The sequence below is a fragment of the Dromaius novaehollandiae genome, chromosome 6 (genome assembly GCF_036370855.1).
Source record: "Dromaius novaehollandiae isolate bDroNov1 chromosome 6, bDroNov1.hap1, whole genome shotgun sequence".
Taxonomy (NCBI): Eukaryota; Metazoa; Chordata; class Aves; order Casuariiformes; family Dromaiidae; genus Dromaius; species Dromaius novaehollandiae.
The window spans coordinates 30,137,975-30,163,271 of NC_088103.1; the positions used below are offsets into that span (position 1 = coordinate 30,137,975).

The following is a 25,297-nucleotide window of genomic DNA, read 5'->3' on the forward strand; positions in this document are numbered from 1 at the left end:
CTCACACAGAACACAGATGGACTCACGTGTACCCTCCCTGCTTAGGTGCGATGCTGGTGCGGCTGCTCTTCTCCGCTGGAGCAGCCGCAGCGCGGGGGCCCGCGCACTGTGGGCAGCCAGGCTCGACCAGGAGGTGCCCCACCATCAGGGCTTTTCTGAGCCGAGGACCCTGCTGGATGGCCCAGGACCACCGTTCCCCCTGCGCTGCCCCCCCCCCCCCCCCGAGCCCGGCTGTCCCGGGAGGCTAAAGGAGCCATCGACCCCCAAGCTGACGCTCACAGAGCCTGAGAGAGGTGGCACGGAGCCGGGTGCAGCTCCAGCAGCCGGGTGGGACACACGTGCTGCTCTGGACATGACAGGTCAAACTCCACTTCCACAGTGAAACTGCGTTTCTCTGCCCAGTGTAGGTGATGTGAAGATAAATATGATTTTCTTTATCTCTACCTCACTTTACATAGCTGTATGCATGGCTGTATTCATTTGCAGAGTGTTGGTAACTATTCCTGTGTCTAATCCGATCACAGCCTTCATGCTGCCAGAAAAAGTGAGCAGTAAGTTTTAAGATATTCAGAAATAAAAGATAGGTTTGTAGCATCACTGTCGAATCTTTGTGACTTCTGCTGAAAACAACTGCATGTTGTTCTGGAACAGCAGCCAGCCACAGCGGTGTAGTGGAGCCCAGAAGCGGGACTTTGAGAGGGTGAAGTTCAGTATATGAAGAAGGAGTAGCAAGATGAAAATTCAATTTGTTAAAAGGCATTGAGCCCAATCTCTCTATATATCACTATTAAGTCTAAGAAAGCAATTGTCCAAATAATTCAAAGAAAACCATTTTGAGTCTGCATCACTAAGTCAGCTCAAGTATAGTAGGCATACAGTAAGAAGCTTTAGGACCATCTTCACTGGTGTATCTAGCAAGTGTAAATCAACAGTAGCCTGCTAAGCAGCTTTGCAAAAGCAGCGCCCTTGTGACTCTAACCTACTATTTTTCTCCTGTAAGAGTTTTGTTTACAGTCCTCCTCTCCTCTCCCTGGGGGTGAGAAACAAATCTCTACAAAGCGTGAAGCTGCACCTTCCCTGAAACAAACCTGCTGGCCCTGTGACCCTCCTAGAGACAGGACGCGGCAGAGAAGTCCCTCCGGTACTGCGCAGCCGCCTCCTCGGCTGACCGAGCTGCGCCGGGGGGAACCCTTGCAGAGGCACCTCGTCTAAAGCAGTGCTCTTAACACCAAGGGCTCACCGGGAAGCGGCTGTCAACAAGACCATGGCAGCAATGACACCACCGCCACCATCCAGAAGGGAAGGCTAGGATGCCCGGTGGCGGTCTGGCATGGTCAGAGAAGGTCTCTAGCTTAGTGAGGCCTGCTGTGATGCCTGCCCAGTTTTGTGGAAGGTGAGATGTAAGGTTATACCTTGCCCAAGCCCTTGACACAAGCCTTCCCCTCCTTGAGCCATTCCCAAAGTCACTACTGTCACCTGGTCAGAGTGAAACTACCAAGTAGGATCCTTTGGAGTGAAAGAGGGCCTGACACGAGCCGCTGCAATGAAAATTCTGTTTGGACAAAAATTTTCATTGCCCTAAATATACTGGGGCTAGAAGATTAACGAACTGCCACCTTGTCACAACCCGAAGAGTGCAGAGAGCCTTGGCAAAGACACAGCAATGGTCTGATCAGCAATTGCCGTAAACACCACTGCCTGCTGGTGGGGCGATGAGGCTGGTTACGGCGGCGCTGAGAACATCCCTGGCCGGGGCTGAATCGGCCTCTCCCCAGCATCCCCTTCCCAGTCCAGCTGCCCGTTACCCGCCTCCTGCACACATCCTGATGCTGCTGTGTGTCACACGAGGTTGCTTGCACGTGCCCCTCTGCTCGCCCTTGCAGCAGGCTGCAGCAGCAAGGCGGTTAAGCGAGGCAGAGCGTACTCGCAGGAAGACCCGTGCTGGCGGCAGCTTGCAGCACAGTTCCCCCCTCTTCTCTGCCAAGTGAGCTCTCTTCACTGTGCCCCCTCTGAACGTTGCTTTGACTCTCTCTTCCCCTCCCTGCTGTAGTGCTGGGGCTGAATTTTGATGAGAGAAAAGCAGGTGCAGCCCGTGGCGTTTATTCATTTGGAAGCAAATGCAACATTTTTGAGGGCCCAGGTAGGTGTTTGGGAATCAGCGTGAGGAACGCCAGGTCAGCTGCTTCTCTCCGTCCCCAATGAGCTCTTGTATTTTTATATGGTCAATTAAAGGAAATACTTGCCTTGAATCCACAACTGTATTTTTTCTTTTAGCTATTCCAGACACTTTTGGTCTTACGTTAAAGTTAATGTTAGCTCCTTATATAATTCATACAGTAGCCACAGGCACAAAAAAAGTTAATTTCTTAACTGTAGCTTTCCTCTTTTTATGTTTGCAATTTCAATTAACTGTTCTAAATAACTGACAACATGGAATATAAAACATTCCTGCAACAATGTAGGTCTAACAGCAATTACGTTGATTTACTCTGGACCATGTTAAGTTCAGGGAGTAGGATAAAGAGACAAGAGTTTAAAACTTCTTTCACACTGATGTAATAAATTCAGTACATTGCTTTAAAGTTAGGGCAAAATAGCTGGTAACTGAAAGTCAGAAAACCCCTTGTTTTGTTTTCCACTGTGATAGAAAACAATAGATTATGGGAAAGTTCTTCAGAAGGTGATCAGAGGAAAAGTTCACCAGCATCTATCATGGACTGTGTCTCTGTGGCCTGCTGGGATAGGAGGGAGGGACATAAAGGTGTCAGCAGTTGAACTGATACGGTAAATCACAGTCGTGCTAGTAAAGTGCAATGGCAGCCTCGTGTAACTGCCTTCAGACCTCTATTTCTTTACCGAGGTTGCGCTCAGGACACGTCCCCTCTTTGTGACCTTATCTCTGGGGCAGTGGGCTGGGCGTTGGTCTCTCCTCGTTAGTTTACGAGGACTCATCTATTTGCAGGTTAATAAAAGGTGAAAAGGACACTCACCAAGGAGCCACCAAAATAAACGAATGATACCTTTGACTGCTTAAGGATTCTCATTTTCCTTCATCAGCATGCTCTGTCCATCTTCTCTCTCTTCCTCTAAATACTTTGATAATAAGCACACATGTCAGCTTTTGATTGAAAAAGCGCTATGCAAAACAGTAGAAAAATAAAATGAGATGCTTCTATAAAATGTGAATAGTTCCACTTTGTGAGCATGTAACCAGTCTTTGTAAAATGAACTTTTCTGTGTATTTCCATGTGGCTGGAATTGGTGATCTTTGCTAGAAAAGCTGCCTGATAATTAGTTCATTTCCATGACCAGTGCTCTCTCAGTCCCAGTTACAGGAAAGGTCCCCTTAGAAATGTCACAAATCTAAGCCATTTCGTTTTATACAATGAGCAAAAAGGTCACGACATGCTGTTACTTCAAGCAATCTTTTTACTTAAGATTAATGAACTTTTCTCTTTAACTGTGAGATTTATAATACATGCACTAGCTTGCTACAGTGCTGTCGGCAGCATCGTTAACATCGGCAATGTGCATTTAAGATAATGGCACCAAAGAGTGCGAGGAGACAGGAGAAGAGGGATGACACGAGTGGAAATCACCTGTACCTTATGCAGCTGGGGCTGCGGTGCGGCGCTGGCGCGGTGGCACCGCTTGCCCCAGCATAAGGCGCCGGCACGTTCCCGTGTTCCCGTCCCATCTCCATCTGTTCTTGTGGCTGTTAAGACAATTCACAAAAGAAGAGGCTACTGCCAGGTCAGGGAGCGGTTTCTGACTGCTTTGTGGTCCCTAGGCTTTCAAGGGACGCTTTGGAGAGAATCTCTGCGTGGTGTTTTATAACTGGATGCATGATGTAGGCTGGTAAATGAGAGAAAACAAAACGACCCTATTCACACGGGCAGTCACTGCTATAGCTAGCAGTGCTCTACCGAGCCTCCTCCGTCCTTTCCCGTAGCGTACAGGCAGGCTGTTAATTCAGAGGGGCCTAAATATAAAACAAAGATGAGGCAAAGCAGACCACAAACTTCTTGCTCCTTTCAGTCCATCAAATCATCAAGTCAAGAAATCCAAGACCTGCCATCACTGCACTGAAAATTCAAACCTAATCCCGGGAAGATTTTTTTGTTCTGCTGACATTTTACACATAGCAGCAGCATATTTCTGAGATACAGGTATTAAAAAGCTTCAATATTGGCCCTGTGCCTCTACTTGAAAGGCAGAAAAAAACAAGCTGGTGCTCTCCCCTCAAAATGAGGTTTCCTGGCGAAAGTTATTTTATTTAAAGCAGCGAGAACAAAGATGGCTTGACACAGTCTGGGTACATTTGTGCATGTGCACATCTCCTCCGCAAACTGCCCCAGCTGTACCTAGACCCCAGCTCAGGACTAAGGGCTCTGCATCGCCGCTGAGCTCGTCGGCTCCCGACCACCAGGAAAAGTTACTGACCTGCCTCCTACCTTAAAGAGTGCAAATGGGATTGCCTTTTGGTTACTTTGTTTTATCTCTTGAGAGATCCTGTCAGGGGCCCTCGGCTCTGGAATTTATTCCCCCTTTTGCTCAAAAACAGCCTCCAATAATCTTTGACCTTCTGGGTAAGCTGTGAGGCCCAAATCCAAGGATTTGTGTTGGGAGAGGCATAAAAAAGGCTAGTATTTGTGGGCATGGAAGTAAAGCATAGTGTCTATAGTCAATTTAGTCCTTGGTTTGTAATTTTCTCATTTTGGGGCAGTTATCTCGTATGGCGGTGTAGACTTAACCAGTGGAGACTCAGGCTTTTTTAAATGGTCGTAAATCAGAAAAAAAAAATTGCAATTAGGCAGTGCATGAATGATTGTGGGTTTGTGAACAGAATGACCCTGCAAACAAGTACATCGTAAGTCACTTTTGCCAAAATGATCCTTCCGGCCTTGCAAATTGCACAAGTTCTGCATGTGGCTTTGGGGTACTAACAAGTGAAACACCAGTGATGATAAAGGAACAAATAACACTTTAATTAACAGAATATACTTCATATATTAGCCTGCCTCTGCTGCAACTTGAAGGCCAGCTGTAAAAACCTATTAAAACAGCCCTGCAACATCGTACTACCAAAGTTCCCTTGTCTGTCACCTTTTAAATATTTTATTCTGAGATTCATTAAAAGCTGTCTCTCCTGCTCTTACTCTTTGGATATAAACAGATTCGTTAAATATTTTATTTCTAACCCACCCACGATGTTACATTCATTTACATAACTTAATGAAGGCTGCATTATTCATTGAACTTCTCATATAACATTTTTCATAAGACATTATTAAACAAGCAGAGCAAGCCAGTTCAGTAATGAGCCTTCTCTAAACTTGCTGCCAGTTACGTTTCCTTACTCCTAATCTATCACTCTAATGGTTGCAACTAATAAACTTGTAGAATCTTTGACGCTAATCTGTATATGCTGTGCGTTGCATGCTGGATGTATAACTTGACAGAGAATTTACAATACAAACCACCTGGCAAACAAAACTCTGTGGATTAACAAATGCTATCCAAACCTACGCTCTCTTTTTTGTTATAAAGAGAGAAGACAATTAACACAGTACCTTTAACCCATAAATAAAGTAATTGATTTGGGGCTTGAACATGATCTCCTGAGCAATATGTCTCAAACACAGTATTTGTGACTGCCTTTCATTTCAGAAACGTTGCCAAAAATCAATGGATTAGAGTTTAGTTTACGTGAATAGAGAGACAGGCTGGTTATGGGACCCTGTGAGACTGCTCTGGCAAAGACGCTATACAACAAGTTTAAGATAAAAAAAAAAAATCTGAAAGGGGCTGCTAGCATTTGCGCTGCTTAATCCCTATTTTGGGACCAAGTCTAAAGTAATTGGATTTTCAGGGAGTCTGGGCGGTGGAGTTCCCTTTGAGATAGATAGCAGCTTTTGAGTATTTATCCCTCATAAAATCAACCCTAGTGTAAAAATCAAGATACAGATTTAGGGGCCTAATTTTGCGCATTAGTTTAAAACTACTGGGGCACATTCCTTTATCGGCATCCATCCTGAACACCTCTGCTGATGTGCAGAATTAACAAAAACCAACAGCACTCTCTTTTCAAAGATGACTAGAGGCAGATTTGTAAAAGCAATTTAGAAGGTTTCCTGTAGCACTTAGGAAGGCACCGCTTGAAAGTCAAGGACGGAATATTTTACATATTGTTAAGTATTTTTCTCAGCACCTCTCCAAAGGTTATTCTAAATCGTTGACCAGAATAGAATAAGAAAACATGGGAAAGACTGAAACGGGGTAGAAAGAAGGGCAACCTTTTTGTCCGCCTCTCATCTTGCAAGGTCTAGAAAAAGACTCCTGTAGAAAAGGCACAAAAGAAATCAGTCAGAAAAGTAAGTGTAATACCTTAAGTATAAAAGGCTTTAAGCAGTATTTTCTATTCAGTAGCTGTTTTTCTGAACCAAAAGAAAAAAACCCTTCTCAGCTCAGCTGCTGAAAGTAACATGACTCATTATAAAAATTTCAGTAGATGAACTGAAAGAAATTTTGATTAGATCATTTTTATCAGCAATACTCTTTTATTTCCAATGAACCTGCAGGGTTCATCTGCATATTTTTTCTTATTCATGTGACCATTTTCAAAAGTCAACATTTACCTGTTCTGTCCTTGTCTGAAAATACTATTGCCTTTCAATTGGGACTCAGTTTAGCAAGTGATGTTCCTCGATGTCAGTTCACCAGTGCACTTCTTTGATGCCATTTGTATTCAAGATGAATACAGCTGCATCTTGTTGAGCAGAAACACAACTTAAGCATCACATAGCGACTTCAGAAACTGAAGCACTGGCAATACTGCCAGCTGGCAGGAGCTGTAGGTCACGTGGGTTAGGAGAAGCTGGGCTTCCAGGAGCCCACCTTACCCTTAGGGAATAAACACAGAGCTACAAATAAAGCTTGGCTTTTCACTCCAGACTAGCACCTCCTGGGCACCCGCATCTCTAAAGATAGACCTAGTCAAAGTATTTTTTTTCCAGTGGCGGATTAAGTAAGGCAAGGAATATGAGACACCCCAGAAAGGTCTGATTATGAGAAGGGAGTGAGCACTCCCCCAAATCAGGCCTTTGAATGGCTTAGACTGGGTCTTGGACCCCCAGTCACTTCTGAAGCACATGGTGACATTCGCAAAGCGCAAGTTAGAGGGTGGCTCTGGGAACAACCTGGTAGCAGTGGAGGGGGGGTAAAGCAGTTGCATCCTCTTTTCCCCTCTGCCTGCCGCCTCTTTCTCCCCGCTGCTTCGACCCCCAACACAGACGTGACTGTTTGTGCCATGAACCGGGCTAAGGACCTGGCCTGGCTGGAAAACAGTTGTGGGTTTTCTGGTGGATAATTTTTCAGCTGGATCAGTTCCCTGCTCCACAGCGATCCCGTGCCAGGGCCGGAGGTGCTGGAGCAGGTCTGCCCCTGCACAGCAGCCAGCCCGCCCCGGCCGGGGCTCAGCAGCCAAAGGAGCTTATTCACACCAGAGCTCGTCTGAAACTGGTTCGCAGCCAGCAGCTAACCTGTCAAGATCCAGCTGCCTAGAGGAGATTAGCAGGGGTTGTAAAACCTGCTCAAGAAGTTGGGCAAATACTTCAGCAATTAACCCGCACCGAGGTCCCTATTACTGCAGCTACGCTGCTGCCGCTGCTTGGGACGGCCTGCGTAAGGCTGCCTCGGGGATGCCTGCACCACACAGCAGTGACAGACTACCAAACTACAGAGAGAAGTTATACAGGGGTAGTGCCTGACTTAGGGTCATGTTGTCATGATTTACAACAGCTGAGGATGTGCCCCCAGATGGCCAGACAAAATCAAGTCAGTGTATTATTATTTTTTTCTCCAAAGATAAAAGCATTGCAAACAACTCAAAAATAAAAAAGGAAACAGAGAAACGCATGTACAGTCTTAAACTTACACTGCTAAAGAGGCATATATTCTCCAGACATCCCTTAGATTCCCACTCTTTCTGAAAACAAAATATAAACTAAAATAATGCAAAGATCATGTAAAAAGTCCCCATGTGTAAAATTCAACTCACAGTCATCAGTTAAAAATAAGCAAAGCATTTCTAGGACATCAACAACTACTTGGATTTGCAGAATGTTGTCGTGTTAAAGAAGACCATGTGAATGAGGAATACCAAGACAAAAGCCTTACCATTACCCAGATTTCAGGATCACCTCCAAATCAGGATGAGCACTTACAATTTTCCACTAGTAGGCCGGTAATAAAGGGATCTTAAACTGAGGTTAATCATCAAATCCCTGAAAAGCATATTAGGGTAGGATATTTCAACAGTAAAACTTATTTAAGTTTTTAAACATTGCCAAGAAGACTCAGGCACAATCTAGAAAGAGTAGGTTTTGCATTCTAAGATTAAAAAGAAGTTAAGATGAAAAAACTATGATAGCTATACTCATTTTTATCATACACAGGTTTTATCTAATGTCTTACATTAGGAAGTTTATGTTTCCAGTTAGCATTTTAAATACATATCAAATGAACTAGAGAGACATTTCTTTAAAAAAAAGAAAAACCAAAAAACCCCCCAAACCTCTCACTGATGCTATTAAACACCTGCAGGGATTTAGAGCAACTTAACTTTATCCTTAATTTTGATCTTGGGAAAACTTAATGAAAAGGTGTCTGTTTTCTAGAAGCAAACAAAAAATTAAATTATTCTATATGGTTCTGTAGGTGTTTGTGACACCAGATTACATTAGTTCACTGTGTAGCTGTTTATAGAGACAGCCTATGTTGTTTGACTTTTGAGGGAAGACTAATAGGTGTAGTAATGGGGGGGAAGAGGAAAAAAAAAAAAAAGAGAGGAAAAAAAAAAGAGAGGAGAAAAAAAGCTTATGGTTAAGCCAAAAACAGAGGTCATGCCTAGGGCATTTTATCTGCCCTGCTTACACGCCCCTGGGGAATTGCATCTCAACAGTTGATTCTCTGTTAATCAATTCACATTAGTGCCTGCCTTTTAGTTTTCACTTTGCTGAATTCCAGGGAAGAAGCTCTCAAACCAGACGCACGCTCCGTCTCTGACCTGTTCACCACCGCGGCATTTCCAGACGAAATCGCAGCAGATTTTATTTGCTCCCACAGCTGATACGAGACACCTTCGAAAGTCAAGATTCATAGACGGGGGATTCAGCACCCAACAAGAGCCAGTGGCCCCTTCATACAGGTTAGGAAGAACATGGGAGGAGAAGAGCTGTAGGAAATGTTTTCTTCTCAACCCATTCTCTCTAGCTAGGGAGCAAGGCTTAAGGCTTAGTTGCATGCTACTCTTCCACTTCCCGTTAGCTTTTGTATTCACTATGTCTCAAGATCACATGCTGGAGAAAGAGCTGTACCACTTGCCACCACTTCATACTGGTTTTTGTGAGTTTATATGTTTTTGCACTGCTTTTGCCTCTTGGAGGGTAAAATGTAGAGCAATTTACCATTTACAAGTGGGAACTACACTTGGGCACGGGAGGGGGCAAGTTATGAGCATAACAGGAATAGAGAACAATTCATTCACAAAAACAGATCTGACTTCATATCCAAACTCTTTAGATCCCCTTCAACTTGTTAAGCTGCTCCCTGGCATACAGGCAGATCTTGATACAGAGAATCTTCAAAAATAAACTTTATTATCAACTTAAAATTCACACATAAGATCTAGACACAAGTAATACTGAAAACATTCCCAAACAATAACCATTCAGGTAATTTGGATGAGTAGCTAGTTACCATTTTTTCAAATGCCTTTAAGAATATTTCTTAATACATACACTGTCCTGAAATGTCTTCAAACACTTAGCTGGTCAGCTTTCAATAACATTTTTAAATAGGGGAAAACTTATTTCTATAGAAATAACATTATCTAATTATGAATCAGAGACCCATAATTGTAGTGCTTGGAAAAAAATATCATAGCCTTTTGAAATATTAAGAAGACATAAATAACTATTATACATTTACAAGTTTAAATATTTAAAGGCCTTTGTCACTATAAAAAGTTGCTTTGTACATACTAGATGAAATCCAGCCAGAGGCAAGCGCCGAACCCTCAGATTTGGCCACTGAAACCTATGAATTTGGTAGGCAGATTGTCCACAGGGTACACGATAGGGCCTGTTTTCATGGTAGGAGGTCCATTGAGCAGCTGCCAGTCACAGCTCCGCGCCAGCTCCACCGTAAATATTTTTAAAAGGACTTTGGCAAACTCTTTGCCTACGCAGCTCCGCAAGCCGCCACCGAAAGGGATGAAGCTGAACCTAGAGGAGTCCTCCGGAGACGGAGCCATGAAGCGGTCCGGGTTAAATTCATCCTTGTCGGTAAAGAGATCTGCCACATCGTGGGTGTCGCAGATGCTGTAAATAACATTCCAGCCTTTAGGGATCTGGTAACCCTGCCAAAAGGGAGAGAAGGGAGTCGCGACGCGCCCGACTGCGTTCGACGAGCCGCAGCCTCGGCGCAGGACGTGCTGTTGCACCCCACCTCCCTCCGGCTTGCTGCAGGTCACCCCAGCCGTGACGCCCCCCGAGCCCGCCAGCGCTCTGCGGCTGCCGCCAGAGCCCAGCCCCAGCCCCAGCCCCGCTTACGTTGAGCTCAAGGGTCTTGAGCGCGATCCGAAATCCTCCGGGGACGGGTGGGCTCAGCCGGAGGGTCTCTTTGATGACACAGCCCGTGTACTTGAGCTGCTCCAAGACCTCCATGTCCAGCTGCTTGTCCTGGTGGGAGCCGCACAGCAGCCCCTAGGAAGGAAGATGCTGCCGTGGCGTCTGCTGAACCGGTGGCCAGGGCCCCCCGCGCTGCAAGGCGGCCCCCGAGGAGCGGCGCTTTCCTGCCGGCCCCGAAGCGGGGCCCCACGTGGGTCGGGGGGAGCCCCCCCTGCGGCCTGGCCCCAGGGTCCCTTCACACCGCCCGCGCCTGTGACACGGCTCTGGGGGAGGCACCCACCTTCACCTGCAGCTCCTTCCTCACTTTCTGCAGGACGTCGTGGTGGAGCCCCAGGAAGGCGATCAGCGACGTGGCAGCGCTAGCGGTGGTTTCGTGGCCCCCGAACAGCAGCTCTGTGGCAGACTCCTTCAGTTCCTTACGCAGGAGGCAGAGAGGGGCTAAAACGGGCCTCAAACAACGCCTCCGCCAGGCCCAAGCCACCACCTTCCTCGAGGGGGACGGACCCGCTGCGCGGCGCTCCCAGCCCACCGGGGAGAACGGGGGGAAAGGGCCGGATCGGGCCCCGGGGACCCGAGCGCAAGCCTCTCACCTGCATGTTGAGCTGCTCCCCGTTGCCCTGCGTGTGCTCCATCAGCAGCTGCAGCGCGTCCTTGTAGCCGCCCTCGGGCTCCGTGCGGGCCATCTTGGCGCGGATGTTCTCCTCGATCTTGGCGTGGATGATGTTGCGCGCCCGCAGGCCCTGGGCGGGAGGGCACGGGCCTCAGCCGCCGGGCCGCCCGCGGGGCCGGGCCGCCCCCTCTGCTCCCGGCCGGCGGGGAGCCTTACCCGGTAGAGCCCGCTGAAGGGCACGTCGATGGGGAGCGAGAAGAGGTTGCGGATCATCTCCTCGAAGGCCTCCACCAGCTGCCGCTCGCCGTCGGGGCCGGCCTGGCGGGGCTGGAAGCCCAGCAGGATCCTCATGGCGATGCGAAACATGAGGCGCTTCACCTCGGGGTACACCAGGAGGCAGGGCCCGGCGGCGCCCAGCCAGCGCCCCAGGCAGGCGCTCACCTCCTCCTGGATGACGGGCACGTAGTGCTGCAGGGCGTCCCGGGAGAAGGCCCGCATGATCACCTGCCCGAGGGGAGGAGGAGGCGAGAGGGAGGAAGGCGAGAGGGGCTCAGCCGCGGCGCCGGGGGGCGGCGGCGCCCGCTCCGCGCCCGCCGGGGGGGCCGGGGGGGCCGTACCTTCTTGCGGTGCTTGTGCTGGCCGTCGTGCAGGTTGGAGAGGCAGCCCGAGCCCAGGATGGTGCGCACCGAGGCGGGCCAGCGCACGGCCACCAGCCGGTGCTCGCCCAGCAGGATGTGCCGCACGTTCTCGGCGCCCATCACCCGCACCGTGGGGCGGCCGAAGAGGTGAGTCTTGTAGATGAAGCCGTATTTCCTGCGCTTCATCTGCAGGAATTTCCGCCGCTGGGGAGGGGAGGGGGAAAAAAAAGAGGAGGGGAGGCAGTGACAGCAGCTCTTCCCACCTGGGCGCGGGCGCCGCGCCGCCTCGCCTTACCTGCAGCACCATCTGCAGCGTCTCCCCGAAGAAGGGCAGCCCCATGGTGCCGGGGGGCAGCGGCAGCGGGCAGCTGCGGTCGCGGCCGCTCACGCAGTAGAGGTCCCAGAGCTTGACGGCGGCCAGGAAGAGCAGCAGGGGCAGCAGGAAGGTGCACAGGGCGCTGGCGAGCAGCGCCGGGAAGCCCATGGCTGGGCAGCGCCTCGCCTCCCCTCCCCTCCCGCCCCGTCCCGTCCCGTCCGGCCCCCCGGGAGCTGCGAGTGCGCGGGCCGCGCTCGCCGCCCGCCGCCTTTTATACCCTTCCCAGGTCGCTGCCCACCCTACCTTGCCCCGATAAATTAGTTCACCCAAAGTTCATCTTTAATTGCGGATTGCGGCCTGGCTCCTCCCCCCGAAATCTTTAACTATTTGCTTTGCGCGGCGCATCCTCCCCGCCGCACACAGCGGCCGCGCTCCCTCCGCGCCGCGCCGCTACCGGGGCCGGTGCTACCGGGGCCGCCGCCTCCGCGGACCTACCGCCTCCGCGCAGCCACCGCCGACCACTCGCCGCGGAGCTGCACGTCGCGCCGGGGCGGAGCGACGCCCCGCTCCGGCACCGCGGTGCGCGGTGGCGCCTACCCGGGCTGGCGCCGCGGAGCGCCGCGCTGCACCCGAGGGGCGCGGAGCCGCCTGCGCCCGCCCGGCGCTGCCGCTGCCCGGGACCCCGGTGCCGGTGCCGGTGCCGGTGCCGGACGGGGCGGGCGGTGCGCTGCGCTGCGCCGGGCCGAGCGGCGGCCGGGCCATCGCGGCGGAGGAGGAGGCTCCGCCGCCGCGCGCAGCTTCCCCTCGGAGGCGCGGCGTGTGCTCTGCCCGTCGGCGGCGGAAGGAGCAGCGGGCTGCCGTCCGTGCCGGCCTCCCGACGCAGGTTCAGCCGCGGGTCACCGAGCGAAAAAGGGAGGTGAGCGCGGAGAGGCAGCGCCCAGCCGTGCGCCCGCTCCTCTCCCGGGGGCCGTCGGGGCTGCGGCGGCCGGAGCGCTCGCTGCGGGGCCGGGCGCTCGCTGCGGATCCCGGTTCCCGGCGGATCCCCGCTCCCGGCTCCCGCCCCGCGCTGGAGGCGCCGCCGGGGAAGGGGCGCTGGGACCCGCGGTGCCGGGGGAGGGGGCCGCTCGGTGGCTACCAATAAACTACCGTGCTCGCCTTTTTCTTGCTGTTTCTCCCCTTTCTCTGCCCGCAGGCCGCTCTGCTTCCTTGCTCTACCACGGGCTCAATAAGCGCTGGAGGTTGCGCGGTGGTGGTGTGTGGGGGGGTCATTTCTAATGACTGCTTTTAATGACAGCCCGCGCACCGGTGCCGATCCCTCCGGGCCCTGAGGGCGCCGCGGGAGCCGCCCGGTCCCGGCCGCAGCTCCGGCGCCGCGGGGCGCATCCGCGCGCATCTCCGCGCAGCCCCGCGCAGCCGCGACCCGCCGCTCCGCCTGACCCGCTCGTGACCTACAACACGGCCCGTGACATCTGCGTGAACCCGGCCGGCGACCGCGCCAAGTTCACTGTCTGTCACCGTAACGAGATGCGGTGGCCTGAGCACCGATAATTGCCGCGCGGAGGCTTTATTATCCCCCAGCTGCGGCCGCGGCGGCCACCGGCTCCCGGGGACTCCGGTGGTGAAGAGTGAAAGGGATAATTAAAAACGTCTTGGAAGGGGGTCAAGGAATTAACAGCCCAATATGGACAAACTTTGATTACGCGTAACAGTTATTACACTTCATTTGTAAATGCTCGTGTTTATTTGGAAACAAAATCGGTTTCTTTTTTTTTTTTCTCCCCCTAACCAGCTTCACGTTACAGTTGTCAGCGGGCAGCTACGGGCCTCGTTAGTCGGGCTACAGTCAGTCATTGCAGCCGCCGCCTCCTGATGTCACCTCCGAGAGCTGGGCAGACTCACCTTGGGGACCAGGCGGGAAGGGGCCGGGGCGCTGGTTCGGCGCGGGCTCGACCTGCCAACAGCGCTCGGCCTCGCCGCTCAGCCCCCTGCAGCCTCGGGGCGGGAAGCTCGGGGGGTTAGGGACGCGCTTCGGTGCACCGTGGCCCTGCAGCCGGCTCTGTTCTCGGCAGGACTCGCCTCCAAGCTCAACTTCATTTTTGGGGGGAAAAAAACAGCCAGTGCCTCGCCAAGGCAGGCAGCAGCCAGCCTCAGCCCCGGGTCGGCCGGCCTGCGGGAGGTGGGGGGCTCGGCCCCGCCAGCCCCCGGCCTCTGCCCGCTGCCCCTCCAGCGTCCCCTTTGCCATGCAAACAGCACGGGCAGGCACACGGGCTTTCCCCTCGTGAAGCAGCCCTATTCCGAAGTGTCTGTTTCCCAAATGTTCATTCCCTGCAGCTCCCCCCCGCTTCAGCCCGCTGCCTTGGTGCGGGCAGCGCCTGGGAAGGGCGTCCGGGGGGGCTGCAGAGCCGGCTCTAATGGGAAGTGGGGAACCAGATGCAGTACTTACAATAAAAACGTATTGATACCCTATTACTCTAGCTACAGCTGGTGCTGGGTTAGGCGGATTCGGTTGCGTCGTTCTGCAGAGATGCCCCCTCCCTGCGCCATTTTCCCTCTTTTTTCCTCTCTAAAAAGCCACGGCGAGGCAGGACGCTCTCCCTGCCGCTCCTGTCGTACCCCAGGAGACGACGCCGGGGCAGAGGAGCGCGGGGAGCCCTCGCTGCGGGGCTGGGAGGGCACAAGGATGGGAAAAAGAAGAAAAAAAGGGGGAAAAAAAAGACCCTTGGGGTTTTGCTCGGTGGCGACCGGGGCAGCCGCCGAGGGGCCCCGGGGCCGGGGGCAGCGCGGCGCCGGCTCAGGCCTCGCTGCGTCGGGGCCGAAAGTAGAGCTGCAGCCCGTCGACGGGGTGCACGATGGGCACGGTCCGCATGGCGGGGTAGGCGGGGGTGGCCAGCTCCCAGCGGGCCGTGCGGACCAGCTCGATGGCCAGCAGCTTGAGGATGGCCCGCGCCAGCTCCTGGCCGATGCAGCTGCGGGCGCCGCCGCCGAAGGGCACGTAGTGGAAGCGGCCCGCGGCCTCGGGCCGGGCGGCGCCGAAGCGGTCGGGGTCGAAGCCGCCGGGGGGGCTCCGGTAGACGGCGGCCGTCTCGTGCGTGTCGCGGATGCTGTACATGACGCTCCAGCCCTTGGGGATCTGGTAGCCCTGGGGGGGGAGCAGAGGAGGGGGGCGTTAGGCGCGGGGCGCGCGGAGGCAGCCCGCCGGCGCGGGGGGCACTTACGTCCAGCTCGAACGTGCGCAGCGCCGTCCTGTAGCCTCCGGACACGGGGGGCAGCAGCCGCAGCACCTCCTTGACGACGCAGTCCAGGTAGCGCAGGCGGCTCAGCCGCTCCAGGCTGACGGCCGACGGGCAGCCGCAGCCCGGCTCCTCGCGCCGGGGGCTGCTCGGGGCGGGGGGCTGCGGGACGCGGCCGCCCCCGGGCTCGCCGCCCCCCGGGGCGTCCGGGCAGGGTGCCGTGGGGCAGCACTGGCACCGCCGGTGCAGCTCGTGGGACACCAGCTCCTGCCTGATTTTTTCAATCGCCGAGGGGTGTTTGAGCAGCAGGAGGATCAGGGAGGTGCTGGCGCTCGCCGTGGTGAAGAAGGCGGCAAAGATGAGCTCGATCGCTGCCTCCTGGGAGGGGAGGGAAGGCGGCAGGTTTGAAAGACGTTTTTAACCTGGCTGTGATCGGATTTTCGGACTGTTCTCGCCTGCGCAGGTTTCGTCGCTGTGCAGGGCCCTGGGCTTCCCCGCTGCTCCCACAAACCTGCACCCCCCCGGTCAGCAGGGACCAAAACGAGACAGACTCCTACTCATCCATTTCACACAGGAGTGGATGAACTCCATGGACACCCACTTGCCAAGGGACGGATGCAGAAACACAGCTGAGATGAGCACCCCTCGCCTCCAACCCAGCCCTCTGCACAGTCCTCCCAGGATTTATAGACTTTAACATGCATTTTAACATGCATTTTAGCATACTGAGTAAAGCTCACTTTAAGCATTAAGGTTTTTTGCCTTCATCTGCCAGTTACTCTTCATGCCCAGCTTTTGCCTTTCTGGCCAGCTGGGGACTACGAGGCTGCATGTTGATGTGTATGTGCTGGGTGCCCCAGCAGCTAAGACAGGTTGCATTTGATCCATCTCCAGTTAAAATCAACCATCAGCTTGTGTGGAGGGGGCCGCAAGCCAGCAGAAAAGCCTTTGCTGTAGCAAGGCAGCCCAGGAGGTCCTGTAGCTGGCAGGGAGCTGCTCCACTGGGAGCTACAGCTCAGGCAAAGGACTCGCTTGCCTTTTTAAGTCTAACAGCTTGAAGGATGGCGGTGTTCCTGACAGCTCCATAGCAGAGGTGTCCATAAAGAGTTTGGAGGTTAACCAGCTCTCACACATCACGGCACAGCCACAGCCACAATTCGCTCAGTGCCTCGTTGCAGCTCACCCATCCCCAGCCTCCCGGCACAGACCCAGCGCGGGCGCTCCCCGGCACGGTCCTCGCCAGCCTGCTGTGGGCTGTTTGCAGGCCCCTGCGATAAACTGGAAAATAATCCTCCAAAAGTTAAAGGCCCTTGACAGCCTGATAACTTGGCTACGTTGCCTATGGCTAGAGCAGCCACAAACCAACATCTAACTCAGGCAAAGCTACAGAACGAGCATCCCATGCTTCCTGTCCTTGCACAAAGCCAGAAAGAAAATGTTTAGGTCTAAGATGTAAATTTTTGCTGTTCACAGCATGTACGAACGTGGCTAAGCATTAGGCAGTTACTGCTTGTGCCTGGCAGCATCCTTCCCTGGGGCAACCCTCATACACATCTTGTAGCCAAATCCCTCGCTGCGCGTTCGGGGCGGGGGGCAACACACAACACGCGCCCCTTGCAGCGCCGCAGCCACTCCGGCCACCGGCAACGGGAAAACGACGTGGTAGGAACTGCTCTAAGCCCCTAACTCCCTTACAACACCAGCAAACTAAAATGAGGAACTGTAAGGAAAATTGCCAGAATAATGTCAATGAACCCTGGACCCCAGCGAAATCTCAAGGAAAAAAAAAAAAAACCAAAACTCTCCTTGGCTTCAGTATAGTCAGGATTTAACTCACAGTATTATCTGAAAGTCTCCGTGGCACCATGCCACGGGGCTGGGAGTGCTGGGGCTGGAGGAGAGACGCAAAAGCGAAGGGAGAAGCGCAGGGGATGAGTGCCGCGTGCCTGGGAGGTGCTGGGACCTGGCTGGCCCCGCTGAGCACTAATCACTCAGGTCACTGGTAGAGCAGAGCCAAAACCTCTGAGGGAAACAGTAGTTTCCTTTCACACATCTACGTATCTCGATTTGAAATTGTTCTGACACTGCTTCTGGTGCAGAGAAGCCAGAAACAGAGGGAAGGACACCTGAAGCCTTAGGGCAAGTCGGGTAGGCCATGGGTGATATAACAAGGATTGTTCTTCTCTGCTGCTCCCCAGCACCATGTACTGGCTGGACGACAGGCTTTCACCAAAGTGCAGCTCTCACGGGCATCTTCAGCTGGAATAAAAGCCCTGAAATTACAGTCCTCCCCTTGCTCCCCACCACACCTCCTGCAGACACCACCGGGAATTTCTACTTTCACAGAAAGATAAGAGATGGAAATAAATCTCTTAGATCCACAACGTGCAATTAAAAAACAGGACATTTTAGTACCATGAGAGGATTTCAAGGCAGGCTCTGCATATGGAAATAACAGCCCTTACGACTCTCTGCACCAGCCTCAGACAGCGCTGCTACGTAAGGTGTGACGCAGAGCTGCTCGCTTTCTCTCTGCCTTTATAGTGCCACCGCAACTGGTGACGAGGAGGCTGCATCCTTCCACGGCTCAGTCACTGCTGCCGGTGCTAAAGCCCAGCTCCCCACCGGGGGCTCGGGCAGGTCAGCATACCTGTCCCACCAGTTCAGTCACTGACACCTGCTACTCCGCAAGCATTTCTTTTTTTTTTTTTAAACCTTCCAAGCTTTTAAACTTTTTAAGACAGTACTTTTGGCAAAGCGCTACAGCTTTTAGTGATCTTTATATTTCAAGGCTCTTGCTGAGTTCATGCCACCAGTGCAAATCACAGCCTATCTGGGAAAATGCAACATCTTCCTTCAATCTGTTTGACCAAAAAGAGACTTGGTAACTAGTGTCTGCTGGGGTGTGGAGTTTCCCTCCAAGTTACATATCCACGCTGAAGTCAGCGCTGAATTTTTGACCAAACTAGACCATTTCAGTGGATGAGAGCCCTACTCTGTTTTATTATAGTGAGTAACGTTACCATATTTAAAAGTATACACAGTGCGCTTTGCAAGTAATTTTGTTAAATCCAGACAAGGCAGAAAGTTTGTAACTGTGCAGGGTATAAGACAGCTTACGAACATACTATCACCTGAATCACCTGGCTGAGTCCTCCTAAGTCTCTGGCATTTCCCTGTGTGTTATATTTAACACCCTGCTGTTGCTGCCCATTTGTGATCAGAGCCAGAGACACGATGTGTCACGTACGTGTGCGCACTAACAGAGATCGATCAATCCTAATCAGTCAAATTTTGATTTGGCAATTATTGCCTTAGATTTTTCTGTTTAGTGTTACAATGTATGCTCATTCCAACTGTATCTAGCAGTCTCTGTAATGTCTTTCAAATACATCGGAATTATTTTCAGATTTCACTTTTACAAAATATTTGTCTTGAGACAGTTTTCCTTAAGTATCCAAAACACCCAGTAATACGATGCGTGTTCATTACTTTTAAACTACATTCAGCTATGTACCCATGCAAAATAGTTTCAAAACTTGTCATATAAATCTAGTCTCATATTTCTCACTGACAGAGAATGAGCTGGAGATATGAACGATGTGGTCCTAAGGATAATTTTTTTCCAAGTTCTTTGACAAAATGCCCTTCACTTTCTGTTGGTAGTTTTGCCTCCGTAAGGACTGCTGGAGTTCATTCTAAGTCGCGGGGATGTTGCATGTCCATAGCCTCAGCATAAAAATCCACAGGCTACATGATATAATTAATGACTAGGTGACAGGGAATGACCCGCAATCCCTCATCGCACCTCCGGACCGATTTTGGGGTATTGTCTCAGAGATTTCTGGGCTCACAGCCCTGAGGAATATGGTGACATTATCTGTAGGCCTTGCTGTGCTACATGTGCAGGGGTGTTCAAGGAGCACAAGACTAGCTCTATTTCCAAGACAATAGTATCTGAAGGTTATTGAGCACACTGTGATGTACAGAGCCTTATCACAGCTGCATAACCCTAACAGCGTCCTCTCTAAGCCAGGAGGCAATGAGGAGGAAATGTTAGAGAGTATTTATTTGCTTTTTAAATACCAATTATGTTATAATGTAAATCGATGTAATCGATTATTATATGTACAAGACCATATAAGTAGTATGCTGCCTACCACCTCGTGTGCTGACCCAAGGGCTAAGAGCAATTTAGACACCTGCCTTGCTCCAGCACCTCCTCCAGGTGAGGTCCCCATCCACTCTCAGCCCTCTTCAGCCTCTGGAGTGTTTCTTTCAACAAGGAAGATGAGCTGCTTTTCATGGGCACTGACACATAGGGGCAGGCACAGAGCAGAGCACACCGAGTCCAAGCTTTCCCGCTTGCACTGGAGATGGTGTCTTCAGAGGTGGTAAGAGGATGGCAGGAGCCAGCGGCTCAGTGTGGGACCCTGCATAACCCTCCTCCCTCTCCTCAGCCCACATCACCCGGCTGCCGGGTTGGAGGGAAACCGCGAAGGGAGGTTTCATTACCTTTAGCTCCTGCATCGTGAACTCTTTGCCGTGCTCCTTGGCACTGTTTATTATGAAATCCAGAGCATCACTGTGATCTTCCGAGTTGTTTTTCCGCAGTTTTTCCTGTATAGCCTTCTCCATGTACTCGTGTAGCATGTCCCGTGCTTTGATTCCCTGCAGAAGGCAGACACAGTTCAGGAGAGCCTTAGGAACTGCCTCGTGTCCAGAGAGACCGGGGACCCCAAACATGGTCATCTTTAATCCCAGGATCAGTAACAGCAAAAGCTGCTTGATCCATTGCCCAGCCCCGAAGCCTTGCAAGAAGTAGAGGTTTGGTGAGATGCTTCTGTCTTTGGCTGAGCTGCTGCAAATCCTTTCGGCTTTCTGTTGTGAATCAAATGCAGCAAGTCCCAAGAAACGCTTTGTGGGGAAAAGACAGCAGCAACCCCCCAGCACTGATTCCAGAGGGGCCTGCAGTGAACAAACTCGCAGTCTTGTTAGGTTCAGAAGAGGCTTGTCCAAAGGGACAAGAAGAGGTGACCGAGCCCAGGAAGCAAGGAACATCTGATGCAGCAACAAATGAGAGGCTTTTCCAGAGTAAGGAGCTAAGGACATGTTAATCACACCCAGCTAATCTCCAGTAAACTTGTCCTCCTATGCAGCAAAACATTTAAGAAGAGCTCTGTGCAAAGTGGGGATGGACTGAGTCGCAGAGCACAGCTCTGCAGCACGATGCCTCCCTCAAAAGCCAGAAGGAACAGAGGTTTGGGATGAAGAGCGGCCATGACCAGAAGCTGCTCAGAGCTGAGGTGGAAAAGACGGGCAAAGGAAATAGGATGGCGAGCAACAGGAAAGAAAAAGGGAGCTAAATGCCAGTTGAAGAGGCTGGTTTAGGGCCAGGCAGACTGTGTCTGACCTGGGAGAGGACAGGGAGGAACGGGAGGGGCTGAAAGCTCACACTGGTGGCAACCTGCAAGGGGAAACTCTGTAAGGAAACAAGAGCTGTGAACGAGTGCAGAAGAGCTGTGAGGAAGCCGGGGGAGGAGTAGGACTGGCCGAGGAAGATGATCTGGTGGGGTAGAGCTCAGAGTAGAAATCTCAGAGACTGGACAAGACCTTGCTGAAAGAGCCAGGAGACCTGGGCTGCAGCAGAAGAGGGCCTGGAGGGGTGGAGAACCGAAAGCCTGAGGAGAGAAGGGAGCTTGAAATGGGAGAGGGGTGGGACGCAGGACCGATACTAGGGATGGGAGCGTGAGGAGGCAGGTCAGAAGGGGCAATCCGGCAGGGAAAAAACGAGTTTGAAGAGGCAGAAGAAAGTCCCCCTGGTATGTTCCCCTCCAGGACTTCTCACCGTCCCTCTGCTGCACAGGGACAAGTCACCAAGGACTGTTAGTGGGTCTGGTGCCCTCAGCCTGCCCAGAGAGGTCCCTGCTGTGCCCACCTGCCATTTCCTCGTGCCCACAGACCCCTCTGCCGTGGGCTGGCAGGAGCCCAGACAGGATGAGATGGGACAGGACCGGACATGATGGATTGACCACAGCCAGCATGGGCAATGCATGGGCTGGGGGGGGAGAGCAGGCGGCGGGCACACCGATAACCTGAGCAGAAGGGGCCTGACAAGCTGCTTAGCAGAAAATAGAGCCTTGGAGGAGCTGAAACTCACCCCGGGGGAAAGAGCTGGAGCCGGCACGGGGAGGTGCTGGAAGCAAGCGGGAGCGGGCGAGAGGAGGAGGGAGGCCGGAGGGGCGGCAGCTGGGGTGGGCAGCGCTCGGGGCCCTCAGCGTGGCGCAGGGCACTGCAGAGGAGGCCGCCCCGGCCCGTCGGGGTCCGCATGACGGGCCTGGGGGTGTGGGGGTGCGTGCCGGGGGGCCCAGGCCAGCGCCCCTGCTTGGAGGGAGCGGGGCAGGCGGCAGTACCTTGCGCAGCCCGCTGAAGGGTATGTTCAGGGGCAGGGAAAAGAGGTTCTCCACCATCTGGTCAAAGGTTTTGGCCAGGTCCTTGAACTGCTTTTCCTCCAGACGGAGTCCCAGCAGAATCCGAGCTGCAATGCGGAAAGTTAAGGTTTTAGCGGAGGAATAAACTGCGATGGAGCCCGGCTCCATGCACCAGCCCCGCAGCTCCCAGCTCACAACCTTCTGGATCCGCGGGAGGTAGCTCTCCAGGGCGGCGCGGCTGAACACTCTGGCCAGGATCTAGGAGCAGAAGGGGGGACAGAGGCAGGCGGTTAAAGCGGGGGGGCCCGGGGTGCCGCCGAGGGCCGAGGCCGGGCAGGAGGTGCCGCGCAGGCCGCGAGCCCCGCCAGGGCGAAGCTCACCTTGCGGCGCTGGCGGTGCAGGTCGCCGACGGAGCCGAGCAGGGTGTGGGAGCCCAGGATGATCTGGGCGCTCTGCGGCCACTGCGCGCTGACCAGCGTGTGCTCGCCCAGCAGGATCTTGCGGATGTTCTCGGCGCCCGTCACCCGCACCACGGGGCGGCCCAGCAGGTGGGTCTTGAAGACGTTGCCGTATCGCTCCCGCCGGGAGCTGTGGAAGCGGGAGCCCTGGGGACGGGCCGCGGGTGAGCCCGGGGCTCCCGCCAGCCCCTCCGCGCCCCGGCCCGCCACCACCACGCGCCTCACCTGCAGCAGCCAGTGCAGGGTCTCCCCGAAGAAGGGCCAGCCCATGGAGCCCCTGGGCAGCGGCAGGGCGCTGGCGCGGTCCCCGCTCAGGCTCCAGCGCAGCGCCCACAGGGGCCGGCACAGGGCCACGAGCAGCGCCAGCAGCGCCAGCACCGCCGCGGGCCAGCAGAGCCCCGCCGGCATCGCCCCCGGGGGTCCGCGCCCGGCACTGCGCGGCGCTGCGCTGCGCGGAGGGTCCTGCGGCTCCGGGCCGCCCGCCCCGGCTCGCTCCTCTCCCTCTCCCCCCTCGGACACATTTATATAGATATTGGCCACTTGCTCCCGATCCACCTTCGGCGATGACGTCTCCGCTGCATATTTAAGCAGCGCGGCCAAGTGCGGTGATTGGAGCCGCGGGCAGTGATTGAAGGGGCGCGGGCACGGCGGCGAGGGGCGACCGCGGCCGCCCGGGACGGCTCCCCCCGCCCGGCGCTGGGGGCCCCGCGCCCGCCCCCCCGGGCCGCCCCCGGCCCCGCAGCCCTCCGCCGCCGCGCAGCTCCCCCCCGCCCCGGGCTCAGTCCCCAGGTGCGTTTCAGTGCGCGCAATCAGCCACACAGACGAGTCAGGTTTATATTACTGTATTTAGACCGTCAATAACTTAGAAATACGGCGAAATGTACATTATAATTATCTTTTTTTTTTTTTTTTTTTTTACACGTTGCATTTGGCTTGTACGCGTTAGACATTCGCTCCGTGTCTAAAACAGCCGGGCGGGGGGGTGCAAAGCGCGGCCGCGGGGGCGAGGCGAGGCGCCGGGGGGCTGCGGCGGGCAGCGCCGCCCGCCCGCCCCACGGATGCGGCGCGACCCCCCCAGCGGCGGGGCCGCCCCCACCGCAAGCTAGGGGAAAGAGCCGGGAGCCTTACAAAAGTACGGTTAGAAACGGTAACCCTGAGGAACAGAAACAAAAAAAAAAGTCACCTCGTAAAGAACTGAAAGGGTTATTTACATTCGCGAACTCGAGATCAAACCCTCTTGGAGAATAAAGCCTACAAGCCCTAACGCGGAACGAGTGTCAAGTCTAGTTCTCAGGTAGTTTTCAAAGGTACTAAAAATCAGAAGAATTTTTTCATACCTCCAGACTACAAAATCTGGTATACAAAATTATGTCCAATCACTTTAAGGCTAATATACATTTAATGCAGGAAAATGACAGGCAGCATCTGAAATGCAAGTATCCCAACGTTTAAAAAACATTAAACTAGGATTTATCCAGAAAACAGCAACTAAGGGATCATTTCTCAAATAATTCCTACCCGGAGCAAGATTTTGGACATCAAGTCTACCACCATTTAAATATATTTACAGTTCAGCTGTTCCATGTACAATATGATTGGTCTGTTTTTTATTGTACAGTCTCATTTTTCACCATTTGTTTACAATATATAAAATAGTATTCAATCCATTAAAAATACATACAAAGAACTGATTACCAAAGACACCGCGTACGAGCCATCTATTGCATTTTTCCTTTACTCGGCGTCCTAACCAATACCACTGTTTGCTTGGTAGAAATAGTGGCTAAGAAATACTTCTCGGCGTGATGAGATACAACTGATTTGACAGACCTATGTGTGCTGGGACATGCAATTCGCTAAACTCCTAAGTTGCTTTACTACGGCCTCTATTAGCTTCTGCTTGTCACGATCATTCTTCCTGAACTGAGCAAAAATGTTGTTCTTTTTGTTAGTGTCTTTCATTCTGGAGGAAAGAAAGAAAGAAAAAAAAGCAAATGACACAGACACATTAGAAACATAATTTGAGAAGGAAAAAATCTGTCTATTTAAATACTTTAAATACTTTGGTTCCTCTTTTGATCTCTGTGTTAATAAGAACTAAAAGATTACGAAAGCTGTTATCTGTATGTTCTTAAATTAAACTTCCGCAATACGGAACTCGTTTTAACAAATATTACTTCATAAATTGCCTGTAAGTATTAAGCAAATAGCCCTTTAGCAGGAAACTGGCCCTACCAATTGCGTGAGAAGCAAAACAGAAAATCCCTTAGTGCTCTCTACTTCCATGGTTAGTCCAGGCTCATTGAACGAGTGTTTTCTTCATCATCAAACTACCCAAAACCGTTATTGCTCATCTCAAGTACCAATGAATTTAAAAAAGGAAAATTGGGAAATAAAATAAATTGGGGGGAGGAGCATGTTTTGTTATATAGGGGATACGTACCCTCTGTGAACTCTGCAAGACGTGTATCCATCGCAGGCAAGAGGGGAAAGAAAGCACAGGTTAGAAAATTGCCTTTAAATCACAGGGCATTTTAGGTTGGTTTTATAAAGCAGGTTGATACTCGGCCAGTGGAAACACGTCTTCTTTTAACCTGCCCCCTCCAGATCTGGCCATCTGGGGCCACTTAAACACTCCCGACTTCTGACAGCAATGTCGTCCAAGCCTTTTTCCGTGCAAAGCAGCAGCTCGGTGTGGCCACGGGCCGGAGCAGGGCTCCGGTGCCGGGAAACCCACACGGCACTGCCACTGCTGCCCGGCCCCGCTCCGCTGCCCGCCTCCCCGTGCCCTGCACTTACTTCTCCAGGAGTGTGAGCGCCGTGCTGGGGTTGACCCGCAGGTACTTGGAGGTGGACTGCCCGTAATCAGCGAGGTAGGTGGACCAGTCCCACACCATGAAGAGGTCCAGGAGCTGCAGGAGAA

The 25,297-nt window shown here is 52.9% G+C and overlaps 3 protein-coding genes across 13 annotated transcripts in view; all 3 read right to left on the reverse strand.

Annotated features, from left to right (window-relative positions):
* Positions 1 to 9,640: 9,640 nt before the first annotated feature.
* LOC112979768 (cytochrome P450 26A1) lies at positions 9,641 to 12,589 on the reverse strand. 3 transcript variants are annotated; one of them, XM_026094192.2, is made up of 7 exons: positions 12,235 to 12,589; positions 11,919 to 12,143; positions 11,518 to 11,769; positions 11,282 to 11,431; positions 10,972 to 11,106; positions 10,614 to 10,766; positions 9,641 to 10,420 (listed from the first exon to the last, which is right to left on the reverse strand). In XM_026094192.2, exons 1-7 carry the CDS (start codon positions 12,421 to 12,423, stop codon positions 10,079 to 10,081), a joined length of 1,446 nt encoding a protein of 481 aa, XP_025949977.1. In that variant the 5' UTR covers positions 12,424 to 12,589; the 3' UTR covers positions 9,641 to 10,078. The 3 variants fall into 3 exon arrangements, with proteins under 3 accessions (XP_025949977.1, XP_025949976.1, XP_025949978.1); XM_026094191.2 differs by having other exon boundaries at positions 11,518 to 11,805; XM_026094193.2 differs by having other exon boundaries at positions 10,194 to 10,382; positions 11,518 to 11,805.
* Positions 12,590 to 14,713: 2,124 nt separating this feature from the next.
* On the reverse strand, positions 14,714 to 22,842 carry LOC112979767 (cytochrome P450 26C1). Its single transcript, XM_026094190.2, has 6 exons — positions 22,600 to 22,842; positions 22,297 to 22,521; positions 21,899 to 22,174; positions 20,001 to 20,156; positions 15,471 to 15,863; positions 14,714 to 15,394 (listed from the first exon to the last, which is right to left on the reverse strand). Exons 1-6 carry the CDS (start codon positions 22,780 to 22,782, stop codon positions 15,047 to 15,049), a joined length of 1,581 nt encoding a protein of 526 aa, XP_025949975.2. The 5' UTR covers positions 22,783 to 22,842; the 3' UTR covers positions 14,714 to 15,046.
* A 358-nt stretch (positions 22,843 to 23,200) lies between these two features.
* EXOC6 (exocyst complex component 6) overlaps positions 23,201 to 25,297 on the reverse strand; it is a 110,591-nt gene continuing 108,494 nt past the window's right edge. For 5 of the 9 annotated variants that reach the window (XM_026094100.2, XM_026094099.2, XM_064514051.1 and 2 more), the window contains 3 exons: positions 25,174 to 25,286; positions 24,818 to 24,829; positions 23,201 to 24,337 (listed from right to left, as the gene is read on the reverse strand). In XM_026094100.2, the coding sequence (XP_025949885.1) occupies positions 24,205 to 24,337; positions 24,818 to 24,829; positions 25,174 to 25,286 (258 nt within the window). In that variant the 3' untranslated portion in view covers positions 23,201 to 24,204. Of the gene's footprint in view, positions 24,338 to 24,817; positions 24,830 to 25,169; positions 25,287 to 25,297 lie in introns of those variants that run through there. The other 4 variants (XM_064514048.1, XM_064514046.1, XM_064514049.1 and 1 more) reach the window with 2 other exon arrangements.

What these genes read in the sequence shown, in the direction of transcription:
- LOC112979768 (XM_026094191.2), bottom strand. Translation starts at nt 12,423, where the DNA reads ATGGGCTTCCCGGCGCTGCTCGCCAGCGCCCTGTGCACCTTCCTGCTG. An exon ending in AGCACAAGCACCGCAAGAAG is followed by an intron (nt 11,806 to 11,918) that starts GTACGGCCCCCC and finishes CCCCTCGGGCAG; the next exon opens with GTGATCATGCGGGCCTTCTC. An exon ending in GGAAGGAGCTGCAGGTGAAG is followed by an intron (nt 10,767 to 10,971) that starts GTGGGTGCCTCC and finishes CTTCCTTCCTAG; the next exon opens with GGGCTGCTGTGCGGCTCCCA.
- LOC112979767 (XM_026094190.2), bottom strand. Translation starts at nt 22,782, where the DNA reads ATGCCGGCGGGGCTCTGCTGGCCCGCGGCGGTGCTGGCGCTGCTGGCG. An exon ending in TGCACCGCCAGCGCCGCAAG is followed by an intron (nt 22,175 to 22,296) that starts GTGAGCTTCGCC and finishes TTCTGCTCCTAG; the next exon opens with ATCCTGGCCAGAGTGTTCAG. An exon ending in TCACGATGCAGGAGCTAAAG is followed by an intron (nt 15,864 to 20,000) that starts GTAATGAAACCT and finishes CTCCCCTCCCAG; the next exon opens with GAGGCAGCGATCGAGCTCAT.